General features: G+C 44.3%; 1 protein-coding gene across 2 annotated transcripts in view; it reads left to right on the plus strand.

Moving 5' to 3' along the window:
- The window catches only part of DYM (dymeclin), a 340,760-nt gene that overhangs the window by 267,481 nt on the left and 57,392 nt on the right, over positions 1-15,887 (plus strand). For both annotated transcript variants that reach the window (XM_049781531.1, XM_049781532.1), the window contains one exon: positions 15,095-15,208. In XM_049781531.1, coding sequence (XP_049637488.1) covers positions 15,095-15,208 — 114 coding nt within the window. The remainder of the gene's footprint in view (positions 1-15,094; positions 15,209-15,887) is intronic.

Here is a 15,887-nt window from a genome sequence, read left to right on the forward strand (position 1 = left end):
GAGCAAACTAAAATGATACAGGATATATAAAAACGCAGATGGAAAAAAAGAACATACTTCATAGTTCTGTAATTCAACAATCTGGCTAGAAAACCAGGAGTATTGCCCATTCTGAACTTAAAAGTGATATACTTATAAGCAATATAAGAAAATATTATTTCAGCATTGCTATGGCCATTCTAATGTTATATCCTTAGACCCAATTAGACATCAAGAGACTCAAGACTACAATAGGCCCCACTTGGCATCAGATTAATTTAAAAGGATGAAAGGACAGGAAAAAGAGCGAGTCAGCCAGCCACAGAGCCTCCCCCGCCCAGCTATTTTGCTTGCCTGGGAATCCTCACCAGTCTCAAGGCTAGTCTTTGGGTCCTCAAATGACACATGAGAGAGGCACAATTGCCTACCCAGCTCCCTACAGACACGGAACAAGATCATAGGCTGGTTCCCTGCCAAGGCCATGCCAGCCTTAAAATCTGCCCCTTTGGGCAGTGCTGGGGTGTCTTCCCACTATAAATAGTGCTCATCCCCTGAGCATCTCCATCTAACAAAGGCTGGAGTGGCTCCTGATCACTTCTGTAGCTGGCACTAAAAGCCAGGTAACCAAAGAAATAGTCTCAAAACCAAAATGGGCTGGAAAATACTGATTAAAAAAAAGTGATAACGTAGGAAATCATAATTTACAAAGACTAGGAAGTAAATAATTATGGAAAATGCCCAGACCTGTTAATGTTGAAAAGATAAAATAAAAATAACACTGAAAAAAATTTTTTTTTAATTTGGGGATGCAGGGCCCCGCACCTAGTAGTGCTCAGGATTACTTCTGGCTCTGTTCTCAGGGATCACTCCTGGTGGGATTCTGGGGATCATATAGAATTTTGGGGATGAAACCCTGGTTGGTTGAATGCAAGGCAAAGGTTATCTCCATAGCTGTCATGCACTTAAGTCTGGGGGTCAAGCCTAGTTCATTGCACATGTGAACCATTATTCCCTATAACAACTTTTAACTCGGTTTCAAGAACCACTGAAACAGACAAAATGAAACAACATACACACATAAATGTTGATGGTGTAACTGTTAAAAACAGCAGAAGGCAAATATGTACAGAGTACATACCACCTCTATTCTTTAAAATCTATGTGTGGAGTCAGAGTGATAGCATAGAGGTAGGGTATTTGCCTTGCATGTGGCCAACCCAGGATGGACCCGGTTTAATTTCTGGTATCCCAGATGGTCCCCAAGCCAGCCAGGGGCAGTTTCTGAGAGCAGAGCCAAGAGTAGCCCCAAGTGTCATCGGGTGTAACCCCCTCCAAAAAAAAACCCAAACAAAAATAAAAAACTATGTGTATCCAATAAACAAGTGTAGCAGAGTCGATGGCAAATATAGCATCTCTTGAAAGAAGGGATCAAGGGAGATCATTAAAAGGGTCAATGCACGGAGGAAGCACTTGGCAGGAGGAAGCCCCAGTGGCATGGTGAGTCCAGAACCATTTTGTTTATAAGCTACTCAACCAGGCCTTGAGTCCCAGTTTTATCATAAACCCCACATGTTCACTATTCATCTTCCACCACTGAAGTTTTTCGACATTTTGTGGATACTGCCATCAAAAGTAGTGCTAGACTCCCTGGAAATTCATCCCTGAAACACTTTCAGCCCGTTTGCAATTTTGAAAAAGAGTACCACAATGTAAATAACTTATCTACTTTTTGCTTCTTTCAGCACTTTAGCTTCCCTTTCCCTAACTGCCCCTAAAATGTTGGCTTCAAGCAGGCTTTGCTCTTTCTTCTTTCATAGCATTAACCTCAAGGTATGGTTAGAGGAGATGGAAGCTACTATTCCCTGGAGCTGACACAGAAGAACAGGTGGGCTTTCTTAGGCCACACAGAGCCAAGAGAGGCACCTTTGGGGTTGTCTTTTAGCTTGTACAGAAGGTCTCAGACAGGGTGTTCTGAGAGTCTTGGTTTCCCCTCATCACTCCCACCCACCCTCACCCATCAGTTGGTAGGACTTGGTTACTTGAAGCCACAGGACTGAATGAAATTGCCACCCCAAAAGAGAAGTGAGTGTAAGGGTATCATGGCTGAACCCAGCAATAGCAGTCAACTTCTGTGAGCACTGTTGGTTCTGAGTATAGGAGAAATCCCAATCACCCTTCTTCCCGGACAGTGTAACATTCACACTAAATTTTGTGCAATTGTAGAACCATGCTCCAAACAGGGACATTAAAATGCTTGTATGACAATCCCACAAAAGTTGAACAAAATTAAACCAGAATTCTTCATTCCCTCCCCCACCCCAATCAAACAAAACATGACTCAAATTTTTCCTCTGCTTATATCAGTTATTGGTGATATCTACCTGGTTGTTTAAGCCACACACACATGCCATATAAAAGAAAAGGAAGTGGGACATTGCAAGTTTAGAGAGGGCAGCAGGGGGACCTTGTCAAGAAGGTGCATTAGAGCCACAAGCCAGGATCTGAGTTTGAAGGCAAGCCCTGCAGATACTGTGTTCAAGTCAGGGAGAACATAGGGGTGGGAGGAGGTATGGTGAGATCTGGGGGAGCCTGAGGGAGATTGTGGCAGTGATGAGCCTAAGTGAGCATTTCAGGAGATTTTGGGATATTATTGGAGTAGGTAGAGTGTGCAGTTCATAAAAACTCATCAAGCCATGCAGTTAAACCAAATAAATGTAAATATTACTGTATATAAAAGCTATTTCCTAAAATATTCCACTTCTGCTTACAATAGAGTAAACTGGAAAACTTATCCCACAATTCCCTTCCCAAAGATAAAATGATCAATATCCAACCCAAACTTCATTTGAACCCTCAGACAGTAGGGATGTAAGTAGTCTGGCCCCAGCAGAAATAGCCTTGGTGGCCTTGTCTAGGACGCAGGAGGGGGTGACCTCCATGAGTTCAAGGAAATCAGGGGTAGCTGGAACAAATGAGTAAAGACTGAGTGTGAACATGGACACTCCAGACCCCTCTACAGACCCAGACCCCAGGGAGCTGGCGCATATTTACAGACTTTCCTGCTGACGCTTACAGGGTATTAATCCAAAAGGGTAGCAACAGGACCAGAAGCCATAAAAGGTATAAGTAGATGGATCCCCACACTGTCACTGGTGAAGGACAGCAGAAAGACTGGCTTTCTGAAGCAGGAAACTGGTCTAGCCCCAGGGTCCCTAAAGGAACCCTGAGAGATGGACTACCACAGCACTTACCACAGAGGCTTGGCCAGGTTTGGTAGCTGTGGGGAAGAGTAAGAAAATACCGAAGTCGTGGCATTCGGGTCCAACCTAAGACCCAGGACTGAGGTCAGCAGAATACACTGCCTCCTCCTACCAGCCTAGCAAGTACGGAGTCCTGAGCAGCTACAAGCTCCCGCAGGGAATGGCTCAGGAACGTGGATGTAAGCTTGGTGCTCTCACTGACACAGCTGCCTGGCCACAATAGGAGACAGAAAGTGGAGCCCCACAGCAAAGCTCAGATCCAGCTCTCCTTCAGGATTTGCTTTAATGGCCTGACCAAAGAAGGCATATGTCTCTCTTTTTCCTCCGACTTTATGGTTCAGCACATGATGGCCCAGAAGTCATCCAAAAGTTGATTGAAACATAAGAAAAAAATTTATACTTTGTCAAGACCCAACCAAATGTTGACTCATGGAAGAACTATCAGAGACTTTAATATTGATGTACCTAGGGCTGAATGCTTGCCTTGCTTGCCTGGTTTGATCCCTGGCACCACATATGGTTCCCTAGATACCACTAGGAGTGACCCCTGAGCACAGATCTAGAAGTAGGTTCTGAGCACTGCCAGGTGTGACGCAAAAACAAACGAACAAATAAAAAATAATACAATATTACAAAACCACAATGTCTACTTCTGAAAACAAAAAAGTGTTCTGCTTTTCTAGAATATTTTTTGTTTGTTTTTTTTGTTGTTGTTATTTGTTTTTAAGTCACACCCAGTAGCGCTCAGGGGTTACTCCTGGCTCTACGATCAGAAATCGCTCCAGGCAGACTCAGGGGACCATATGGGATGCCGGGATTTGAACCACCGTCCTTCTGCATGGAAGACAAACACCCTACCTCCATGCTTTCTCTCCACCTCCATGCTTTCTCTCCAGCCCCTCTAGAATATTGTTTTAAAAAAGAAAATTTTTGCATAAATTATGATCCACGGAGCATCAAAACATAAAATATTTACTACCTGGCCAGTTATATAAAAAGTTTGTAAATCCATGACTTAGTGGTAACATACATAAGCCAATGGCAAATTCCAGAGAAGATAAGAGGTTTAAGGAATAAAGATCAAGTGGGAGAGTTAGCAACTTAAAAAAAAAATTACCAAAGAGAATTCATTTGACTGGTTCTATAGTATATTTTTGGACACAGCCAAACAAAAAAAATAGATTTTGAAGGCTAGAAAGAAAATGTGCAAACAAAATATGGTGAGAAAAATATTAAAAAATGAGAAGTAAGCTTACAAGAAATGTAGTTCTATATCAGATGACACAGCGTGCATATAATTAGAATCCCAAAAGGCAACAAGAAATAGAAATCAGAAGAAATAACTTGAAGAGAAAATAGGTAAGAATTTTCTTAAAATACTATCCTGAAAGATAGCAAGCCACAGATCCAAGAATTTCAGACTCCCAACAAGAATAAATCTATCTTTAAAACAGTTACTTTGGAGCTGGAGAGGTGGCGCTAGAGGTAAGGTGTCTGCCTTGCAAGCACTAGCATAGGACAGACCACGATTCGATCCCCAGGCGTCCCATATGGTCCCCCCAAACCAGGAGCGATTTCTGAGCGTATAGCCAGGAGTAACCGCTGAGTGTCAAACAGGTGTGGCCCAAAAACCAAAAATCAAACAAATAAACAAAAAAAACCAGTTAGTTTATAATTAAATATCTGAGAAATTAAAGGTGATAAAAGGAAGTTGAAAATGTACTAGATAAAACAGCAACATAATATACAGGCGAGCAGAAATGATAATAGCAATCTTTTTTCTTAGAGCTGGTGCAAGCCAAATAGTAGGGTAAGGCACTTGCCTTGGCTGTGGCCAACCCCTGGTTAGTTTCTGGCACCATATGTTGGTCCCATGAGCACCACCCAGAGTGAACCTCAAGCACAGAGGTAGGATTAGCCCCTGAGCATCATGGGCTATAGCTCAACTCTCCCATTCCCATCAAAAGTAATATTAAAGGAAGAGAAATAACTATTAAAGGAAATTTATTCAGTGTCCAACGAGAAGTAGTATATTTACAAAAAGAAACAGACTCCAGGATGGTGAAAACAGTGGGGACTATTAAAAACTCTTTAAAATGGTCATTCTAAAATAATGTCTTCAGAGAGTTCAAGCCTTTTCTCTACAGAGCCAAATCATGTTTCAGCCTCTGTAGGCCTCACCATCCCTGTCCCAACTCTGCTCTTGGACTTCAGTATTGGCCATAGCATGAACACCAATGGGCGTGGGCTAAGCCATGACCAATACCATTCTATTTTATTAAAATCTTTTTTTTTTTTGGGGGGGGGGGGTTTAACACCCAGCAGCGCTCAGGAGTTACTCCTAGCTCTATGCTCAGAAATCGCTCCTGGCAAGCTCGGGGGACCATATGGAATGCCAGGATTCGAACCAATGGCCTTCTGCATGAAAGGCAAACACCTTACCTCCATGCTATCTCTCCAGCCCCGCCATTCTATTTTAAAAGCAGAAAAAAGGCAAGTTTTGACCTGTATTACATAAATTGCTGATCCCTTGTCTTTTTTTTTTTTAACTTGATTGATTGATTGATTGATTGGTTTTGGGGCCACACCCTGTGGTGCTCAGGGGTTACTCCTGGTTGTGCACTCAGAAATCGCCTCTGGCAGGCTAGGTGACCATATGGGATGCCCGGAATAGAACTGGGTCCATCCCAGGTCAGCCACATGCAAATCAAATGCCCTACCGTTGTGCTGATCCCTTGTCTGGCCCCACCAATCCCTTGTCTTAAACCTGTCAAGCAAGCACCAGGCCTGGATAATATCATCCTTCAATTCTGTCTAATTTTATGAAAGGATTAAGAATGTTTCCCAAATGGATTAAAGACCTTTATATCAGACCTTAAACCATAAGGTATATAGAACTACACTTAGATAAAACACTTCATGACATTGAGACTAAAGGCATCTTCAAGGAGGAAACAGCACTCTCCAAACAAGTGGAAGCAGAGATAAACAGAAGGGAATATATTAAGCTGAGAAGCTTCTGCACCTCGAAGAAAATTGTGCCTAGGATACAAGAGCTACCCACTGAATGGGAGAAATTATTTACCCAAAACCCATCAGAAAAGGGGCTAATATCCAAAATATACAAGGCATTGACAGAACTTTACAAGAAAAAAAACATCTAATCCCATCAAAAAATGGTGAGAAGAAATGAACACTTTGTCAAAGAAAAAATACAAATGGGGCCCGGAGAGATAGCACAGCTGCGTTTGCCTTGCAAGCAGCCAATCCAGGACCAAAGGTGGTTGGTTCGAATCCCGGTGTCCCATATGGTCCCCCGTGCCTGCCAGGAGCTACTTCTGAGCAGACAGCCAGGAGTAACCCCTGAGCACCACCAGGTGTGACCCAAAAACCAAAAAAAAAAAAAAATACAAATGGCCGGGGCCGGGCAGTGGCGCTAAAGGTAAGGTGCCTGCCTTGCCTGTGCTAGCCTTGGACAGACCGCGGTTCGATCCCCCGGTGTCCCATATGGTTCCCCAAGCCAGGAGCAACTTCTGAGCACATAGCCAGGAGTGACCCCTGAGCATTACCGGGTGTGGCCCAAAAAATCAAAAAAAAAAAAATACAAATGGCCAAAAGACACATGAAAAAATGTTCCACATCACTAATCATCAGGGAGATACAAACCAAAACAACTATGAGGTACCATCTCACACCACAGAGATTGGCACACATCACAAAGAATGAGAACAAGCAATTTTGGCAGGGATGTGGAGAGAAAGGAATTCTTATCCACTGCTGGTGGGAATGCTGTCTAGTCTATCATTTAAGGAAAAAAAAATGGAATTCCTCAAAAAACTGGAAATTGAGTTCCTATATGATCCAGCTATACCACTCCTAGAAATATACTCTAGGAACACAAAAATACAATTCAAAGATCCTTTTCTCACATCTATATTCATTGCAACACTATTTACGATAGCCAGACTCTGGAAACAACCAACATGCCCTTTTACAGATGAATGGCTAAAGAAACTGGTCCATATACACAATGGAATGTTATGCAACCGTCAGGAGAGATGAAATTATGAAATTTTCCTATACATGAATGTACATGGAATCTATTATCTGAGTGAAATAAGTCAGAGGAAGAGAGATAGATACAGAATAGTCTCACTCACCTATGGGATTTAAAAAAAAAAGTAAAGACAATAGAGTTAAGGGCCGGAAGGACTGGCTCACAATATGAAGCTCACCACAAAGAGTGATGAATGTTGTTAGGGAAATTACTACACTAATAACTAGCATGACAGTGTTAATGAAAGAGAGAAGTAGAATACCTGTGTCAAATACGGGCAGGGGAATGGGGGGCATCAGTGGTGGGAATGTTGCACTGGTGAAAGGAGGTGTTCTGTTTATGACTGAAACCCAACTACAATCATGCTTGTAACTATGGTGCTTAAATAAAGATTTTATTTACAAAAAACTCAATCATGAACAACTTTGTAACCATTGTGTTTAAATAAAGTGATTATATTTAAAAAAATAAGATGTTTCAGCCGCAGAGATAGCCTGGAGGTAAGGCATAAGGCGTTTGCCTTGCACGCAGGACGGTGGTTTGAATCCCAGCATCCCATATGGTACCCCGAGCCTGCCAGGAGCGATTTCTGAGCATAGAGCCAGGAGTAACCCCTGAGCGATGCCAGGTGTGACCCAAAAACAAAACAAAACAAAAAAATGTTCAGGGGCCAGAGCCATAGCACAGCAGTAAGGAGCTTGTCTTGCACGCAGCTGACCCAGAATGGACCTCGGTTCAATCCCCAGTATCCTATATGGTCCCCCAAGCCAGAAGCAATTTCTGAGTTCATAGCCAGGAGTAACTCCTTAGCGTCACTGAATGCGGCCCAAAAACTAAAAAAAAAAAAAAAAAAAAAAAAAATGTTTCAATGTAAACTCTTCCAGATAATAGCAGAAGGCCACATTTCCAAGATCCTTTTATGAGGACATTATTCTCATCATGATAAATTCAGGCAAAGAGATCAGATCAAAAATTCAGTTATAAGAGAAGAAAACCATGGGTCATTCTAGCTCAGGAGCATAGGTGCAGAAATCCCCCATGGAACATTAGCAAACCAAAATCATATGGTATGTCAAAAGAAAGATGTGCTACCACTGCCTGGCATATGTCCTAGGAATACAAAAGCTTGTTCTTCTTTCAAAAAAGTCAGAGCAATAGTATAGCCACAAAGGTGCTTGCCTTGCACCTTTGAACCTGTGTTCAATTTTCAGCATCCTTGGTGGTCTCCCAGCCCACCAAGGTGGTCCCTGAGCTCTGCTAGTTGTAGCCCTCTCAAAAGAATCCAAGTCAACTTTAACACTGCAACAGACTGAAGAAGAAACACCATAAGATCAGTTCAACCATTGCCCGAAGGAAAAAAAAAACTTTTCCCAGTTTGTCATTCTTTTACAGTAAAGAAATACAGACTATGGAACCAGAGCAGTGGTACAGTGGGTTGGGCAGGTGCTTTGCACACTACCAACCAGAGTTTGATTCCCTGCACTCTCTATTTTTTCCCCATGCACTGCCAGGAGTGACCCCTGAGTACAGAGCCAGGAGTAAGCCCTGAGCACTGCCAGGTATGGCCCAAAAAGAATACATAGCTACAAACCATGAACACATCTTCAGTCTAGTAATCAGCTTCATTTCTCTGAAAAGAATGAAACACACAGAAATTGTTTTGAAGACGAGTGATGAATAAAATTTGCCAAGTCAAAATAGAAGAACTTATTTGACCCTTAGCAACAGGAACTGAAGCCGGTCATACTGATTTCGACCAGCCACTTTCCCAGAATTGACTTTCAATGGTTTTTATTCACTGAACTGACCCGGTTTCAATGTGATGAGGCCCTATGCCCCCAAATTCAGTTCTTAGACATTTCTACAGTTTTGTGGGACATAAAATCAGAATGCAGAGACCTGTGGCTACAAATAGGCTTTTGCCCCCAGATTTGATTCTTAGCCATTTTTTTTTTTTTTTTGGGTCACACCCAGCAGTGCTCAGGGGTTATTCCTGGCTCCAGGCTCAGAAATTGCTCCTGGCAGGCACGGGGGACCATATGGGGCGCCGGGATTCGAACCGATGACCTCCTGCATGAAAGGCAAACGCCTTACCTCCATGCTATCTCTCCGGCCCCTCTTAGCCATTATTTACATCTGCAAGGCATAAAGCCAGGGCATAGAGTCCTGTGACTTCAAATAGGGACTACTCACTGAGCATGGTCGGTGTGGCATTTGCAGAAGGCTTTCGTTCATGCTCTGTGCCCTCTCTGGTGCAGCCTTTCTGTTTTGTAAATAAAAGGCTGAGGTGCACACCTCAGATTCTGGGAGCATTTCCCTCGGGCTCTCGGCACTGTTCTGCATGCCATGACCAAACCCCTTCACCTCCAGTGGCTGCCTTCTCAGGTTGACAAAGTAGTTGGAAAACAAACTGAGCAGAGAGAGAGCTGGGTCTTGAACCTAAGCAGAAGCTCCTGGTGCTTTGTGCTGCAATTGGAAGGAGGGGAGCAGGGCCCTGCAGGTCACCTTGCTGGGGAAAGAGTGTTAGTCAGGTTGGAGACAGATGTGGCCTCTCCGTCGGTGAGCCCTGCTCTGCAGCATCACTATGTCTTACCCAGTTTCCACCTGGGACTGGTCCCTCTGCTGTGATATTGCAACTTTCTTGAAGATCTGAGAATATTGCCTGTTTCAATACTCTTGCAAGCCCTCTGGCTATCACATGCATTGACTAGGTTGATAGACATCCATATTTATAGTTGTTATTTTGTTAGGGTTTTTTGTTTGTTTGTTTGTTTCATTTGATTTTTAGTTTTTGAGTCACATCCAGCAACACTCAGGAATCGCTCCTGGCTCTATGCTCAGAAGTGACTCTTGGTAGGCTCAGGAGACCATATGGGATGCCAGGGATTGAACCTGGGTCAGCCGTGTACAAAGCAAACACCCTCCCTCCTACATTGCTCTGGCCCCTTTTGGTTTTTGTTTTTGTGTGTGTAGTTTTTGTTTATGCTTTTGCTGTTTAGTTTTATTCTTGGCTTATGGGGTTACTCTTAGTCTGCACTCAAATTATACCTGGCAGTGCTTAAGGGACCCTGTGGGGTGCCAAGGATCAAGCCTGGGTTGATTGTGTGTAAGACAAGCAACTTACCCACTATGCTATCTCTTTCTCTTTTTCTCTCTCTTATTCACTCTCTCCCTCCCCCCAAAATACAAAGTTTTGTGGGGAAAAAAAAAACAAGTATTATTGAGAAGATAATCATTTAGCTCTTATAAGTGTGTATCTCATTTTCCTAACCACTGCTGCTACAGCTTAGCACTCTCATTTCAGCTCCTGGGAAACTGACTGGGCCTTCACTCAGCCAGCAGCAAGACACTTCTCTGTCTGGCACACGCTTACCCCCTTCACAGCCCCATCTCCTTCCTTCCTTTTCTAAAAAGCTGTGCTCCAGGGTTCACTCACTGACATTTGGTAACATGTGGTTTTTAGCATTACTCAAAGGGTACAGCTGATTAATCAGAACCCAAGTGGAACAGTCGCTGTTCAGAACTAATAGCGTGACAGAGGTAATGTGCTATACTTAGGCCCCTGGTGGAGAGAGACGCAGGCAGCAGCACCTATGTGGGCACGGCTGTGCCTTCCTGGGAATGGCTGCTCTGCCCGAGGCGTCAGGAGTGCCTCATTCATCCCCGTTTTAGCGGAGGTTTCACTCGGAATCTTTCTATTATTGGCTGTTTTAGATATTTTCAGAGAGAAGAAAGTTCATCTATTTTAGCAGTTTTGGTGGTTGTTAAGAAAGTTGATAAAAAGCTACAGATCTGTTAGTCATCATTGCTAAATGTTCTGTCTTGTACCGAGTCCCAGCTTGGTGCTAGGAAATACAATTTACAGCTCTGAATTGTTCTACACTCTTTGCCACTGTGGCAGCTGACTCCAGCTGGAATTTAGGATGGTTCGATTTGTTTGGGGCTTGTTTCTTGGACTTTTCAGGGCTTTGCATATACTAGAGCAGGTGCTCTGCTGCTGAGCTGTAGGTCTTGCCCACTGAAATTTTTTGGCTATACAACTTTGATTTCAACTATTTTCTTCTAAGAAAACCAGGCCTTGGGGCCGGAGCACAGCAGTAAGTCATTTGTCTTGCATGTGGCCAACACAGGACAGATCCCAATTCAAACCTCGACATTCCATATGGTCCCTCAAGCCTGCCAGGAGTGATTTCTGAGCACAGAGCTAGGAGAAACTCCTGAGCTCCACCAGGTATGACCAAAACAAAAACAAAAGAAAAAAGAAAACCAAACCTTTGAGGCTAGAGAGAGGAGACAGTTGGTCAAGTGTTTGCCTTACAGGCTGCCCACCTGAATCCAATTCCCTTTAAACTATACATTGTTCCCTAAACACAGAGCCATGTGTAAGCCCTGAGTACCTCCTGGTATGGCTCAAAACCAAAAAATAAAGGAAGGAGGGGAAGGAGGAGGAGAAAGAAAATTATTTCTTGTAGTATGTAAGATTTGTGAATAAACACCCAGGTTCCCTGTTGTTGTTGTTGTTGTTATTATTATTGTTTGTTCTTGGTTTTTGGGTCACACCTGGCAGTACTCAGGGGTTACTCCTGACTCCCTGCTCAGAAATCACTCCTGGAAGGCTTGGGGGACCATATGGAATGCTGGGATTTGAACCACTGTCCTTCTGCATGCAAGGCAAATGCCCTACCTCCATGCTATCTCCTGGCCCTGCCAGGTTCCCTTTCTACATATGACAGTAAAGAGCCCTGGTGCTCCTTCCCCAACACTACCAAAGGAACTGTTTCCCTCTTTTTATTTGAGGGGGAGGGTTGGGCCACACCCAGCAGCACTCAGAGGTTACTCCTGGCTCTGCTCTCAAGAATCACTCCTGGAAGGTTCAGGGATGCCGGGATCTAACCTAGGTCGGCCACATGGAAGGCGAATGCCCTCCCCACTGTGCTATCATTCCAGCCCCAAAACTATTTCCCACTTGCACTATGCTGATCTGCAGGATTGGCTCAGAAGCCAGCCAGAGGGATTCCGGGTGTACTGCCAATTTCTGGATGTCCGGGGACAGCAGTTCGGGAGTTCTGAAGCTGGGGCTACTTGATACAGCAGCCCTCAATAAAAACTGCACAGATCAGGGCAGGGAGTGGGACTGTGACTTGTGTAAAGCTAGCCCCCAACGGAAGAATGGAAGGCTCTATGGCTACATGGGCAGAAGGACACCTTAGAGTTGGCACGTGGCTTCCAGACACGACATTGAGTCACACAATGTCTTTATTTTGCCTGTAGATCTGACTTTCACACTGTACTGCATGTAGTCTGTGAAGCTGTGCATCTGTGTGTACTGTGACCATGGGACTCCAAGCAAATATACCCTGAAAGGCTTTCTCCACTAGGGTTTTCACAAACGTGCAGAGAATCACACTGCAGTAAGAGAGTGGACCTGTGGGCACAGTAGAGGAAAAGGGCCATTGGACCTGTACTACTGACTCCTTCTGGAACAGGGGCTGAATTACAGGGTGAAACAGGAAGGTCATGTTGTAATCCAGGTCTTCCCACACACACACACAGCAAAAATGAGAGAGAGAGAGAGAAAGGGAGGGAGAGAGAGAAAGAGGGAGGGAGAGAGAGAGAGGGAGGGAGGGAAGGAGGAAGGGAGGGAGGGAGGGAGAGAGAAGAAAGAGAGTGAGATCTGCATTACTTATTTCTATCCAGTACAATAGACAGTACCTCTTCCTATGTGCTAGATCATGTGTTATGAAGATATGTATGTGTCAATTATCCACATAGTTCTGACCTCTATATTTTAAGTACTTAAAATCTGCCACGATTTTAAATGAATGGTCTAAGATGAATGGTCTCTGTTTTACATCTTTTTTTTTTAAATGTCTAGTAGGGCATTTGCCTTGCATGCAGCTAACACAGGACAGATTCCAGTTTGATTCCCGGCACCCCATATGGTCCCCAAGCATGCTAGGAGCGATTTCTGAGTGCAGAGCCAGAGGTAACCCCTGAGCAATGCCAGGTGTAATCAAAAATACAAAACAAAACCCATGGATCAGTGAGATTATTCTGTGTCTCTTTCCCTCTGGCTTATTTCACTCAGCACAAGTTTCCATGTACATCCATATATAGGAAAATTTCATGACTTCATCTCTCCTGATGGCTGCATAATATTCCATTGTGTATATGTACCACAGTTTCTTTAGCCGTCCTCTGTTGAAGGGCATCTTGATTGTTTCCAGAGTCTGGTTATTGTAAATAGCACAGCAATGAATATAGGTGTTAGGAAGGGTTTTTTTGTATTGCGTTTTTGTGTTCCTAGGGTATATCCCCAGGAGTGTTATAGCTGGATCATAGGGGAGCTCAATTTCCAGTTTTTTGAGGATCCGTTTTACATCCTGGTTGTTGCATGTTTTATTCTTTTTGTATGTGTTTGGTTTGGTTTTCACTGGGGGAGGGGAGGTGCCATGCCAAAAACCAGGATCAGATACTCTTGGTCAGGGGTTGCTCCCCACACTTCAGTATAGACCACTCCACATATACTCTAGCTGTAGGAACTCCCTCATCCATGCAGTCCTCAGTGAGGGAAGCAGCAGTATTACAGTAGTGACTCTACTGGTTACCCATAGTCTAATATCTTACATATGCTAAAAAATAGAAATAGAAATATTCAACATATGAAAGACTCCTGGCTCCTCTGTGCTCAGGGGACTGTGGTGCCAGGGACCAAACAGCTGAGTGGCATCCAAGCAGGCACCCCAACCCTGCACTCTTTCTCTGTCCTGAAAGTCAACTTATATAACAATTTTTTCTATTTCTGTTATGTCTCGGTATAAACACTTAGAGCCATAAAAATATTTTATCTTCTGGGATAAAAAAGGATTTATTGGGCCGGGCGGTGGCGCTAAAGGTAAGGTGACTGCCTTACCTGCGCTAGCCTAGGACGGACAGCGGTTCGATCCCCCGGCATCCCATATGGTCCCCCAAGCCAGGAGCAACTTCTGAGCGCATAGCCAGGAGTAACCCCTGAGCGTCACCGGGTGTGGCCCAAAAACCAAAAAAAAAAAAAAAAAAAAAAAAAAAAAAAAAAAAGGATTTATTGATGACGTGGTTTCAAAAGTACTTCCTAATAAAGGTAAGATGGTTTCTGTGACAAATATCACATTTAGTATTTTCTCTGCTTGTCTCAGCACCTTGCTACCTAGTTCAAGCTGTGCTTCAACACAAAGCGGAAGTCATTAATTGCCGCTGACTCCCCCAGCTTCAGGAGAAGAGTGTTGTGAATAAGCTGAACTAATAAATAATCCTCCAGATCATTTTTGCCATTTGCTTGCAACATTATTTCTTTTCAGTCTCCATTGACCAAAGCCATGGCTTTTTCTCCCCACTCATTGTGGGCTCTGCCCTGTGGGTGAAGAGCACAGGCTAGGCAGGAAGAACAGCTTCCAAGAGGCACCATGATCCTTAGGTTGGATGTCAGCCCAGACAACTCTGGGCATCCCTCTCAGCCATCAGAGCCTTCTTGGGGTGCTAGTGAATGAAAAATCAGGTCACTCTAAGAAGTGGACTCATGGGCCCTGAGAGATAGCGCAGGAGGCGGGACATTTGCTTCGCACATGGGTGACTCAAGTTTGATCCCTATTACCCCATATGGTTCCCTGAGCCCTACAAAGAGTGATCCTTGGGCACAGAACCAGGAGTGAGCCCTGAGCACCGCCAAGTGTGGCTCAGAAAAACAGAAAAGTGAACTCTTGCTGGTGGCGGCATATATGAAGACACCAGCCTGACTCTAGCATGCACCCTTCTATTCCAGGTCATCACTTTCTTCAGCTCCAGGCTGCTGCAAGCTGGTGCCGAGCTGTCAGTGGAACGGGTCCTAGAGATCATCAAGCAGGGGGTGGTGGCACTGCCCAAGGATCGGCTGAAGGTAAGGCTGCTGGGAAAACAGACATGTGGCCATGCTACAAGGTTGGGGTCATGTGGCCTCTTCAGACTAGTCCCACCTTCTCCCTACTTGGGCTGGACAAAATGGTGCTGTGAGTACTGCCTGTCCTCTGATGCACAGGATCATGGTAAAGAAGGGTTCTGAGACTTTCCCAGGGGAAAAGCCCAGGACTCTGAGCATCCCACCCTCCTGGTCTGAACATCATTGGAAAACCTTACGAATAAGGGAATCCCACGTTGGTCTGGCATAGAGGAATTCATCCAAGCTCAAGTCATCATGGTTAGCAGGAAAGAGGCAGAGGACTCAGTATAGGAATGCCTCATCTTTACTCGGTGCACTGAGGGTTCTATATGAGCTTCTTGCCTTCTCGCAACAGCACTTGGAGGTAGTTTCTCTAGATAGGAGAATTTGGTGCCTCCTAAAGAGGTAAAGTCTGAAGTACCTCACCCAAAGCTATACAACTAGAAAACTCTGCACCTGGGAGGGCCCTACCCCAACTGCCTGATCCAAGGCTCTTGTTTATGGTCACGCACGCTTTACCGCCAGCCTGGTCTTCCTCACTGGGGAAAGAGTCACTTCATGGAAGAGTAGAAGTATCAGTGGTCCTCAAGTTATGGCCCACGGGCCACATATTGTATTTGTATCTGTTTTGTTTCTTCAT

This window comes from Suncus etruscus, chromosome 10, assembly GCF_024139225.1.
Source record: "Suncus etruscus isolate mSunEtr1 chromosome 10, mSunEtr1.pri.cur, whole genome shotgun sequence".
NCBI lineage: Eukaryota > Metazoa > Chordata > Mammalia > Eulipotyphla > Soricidae > Suncus > Suncus etruscus.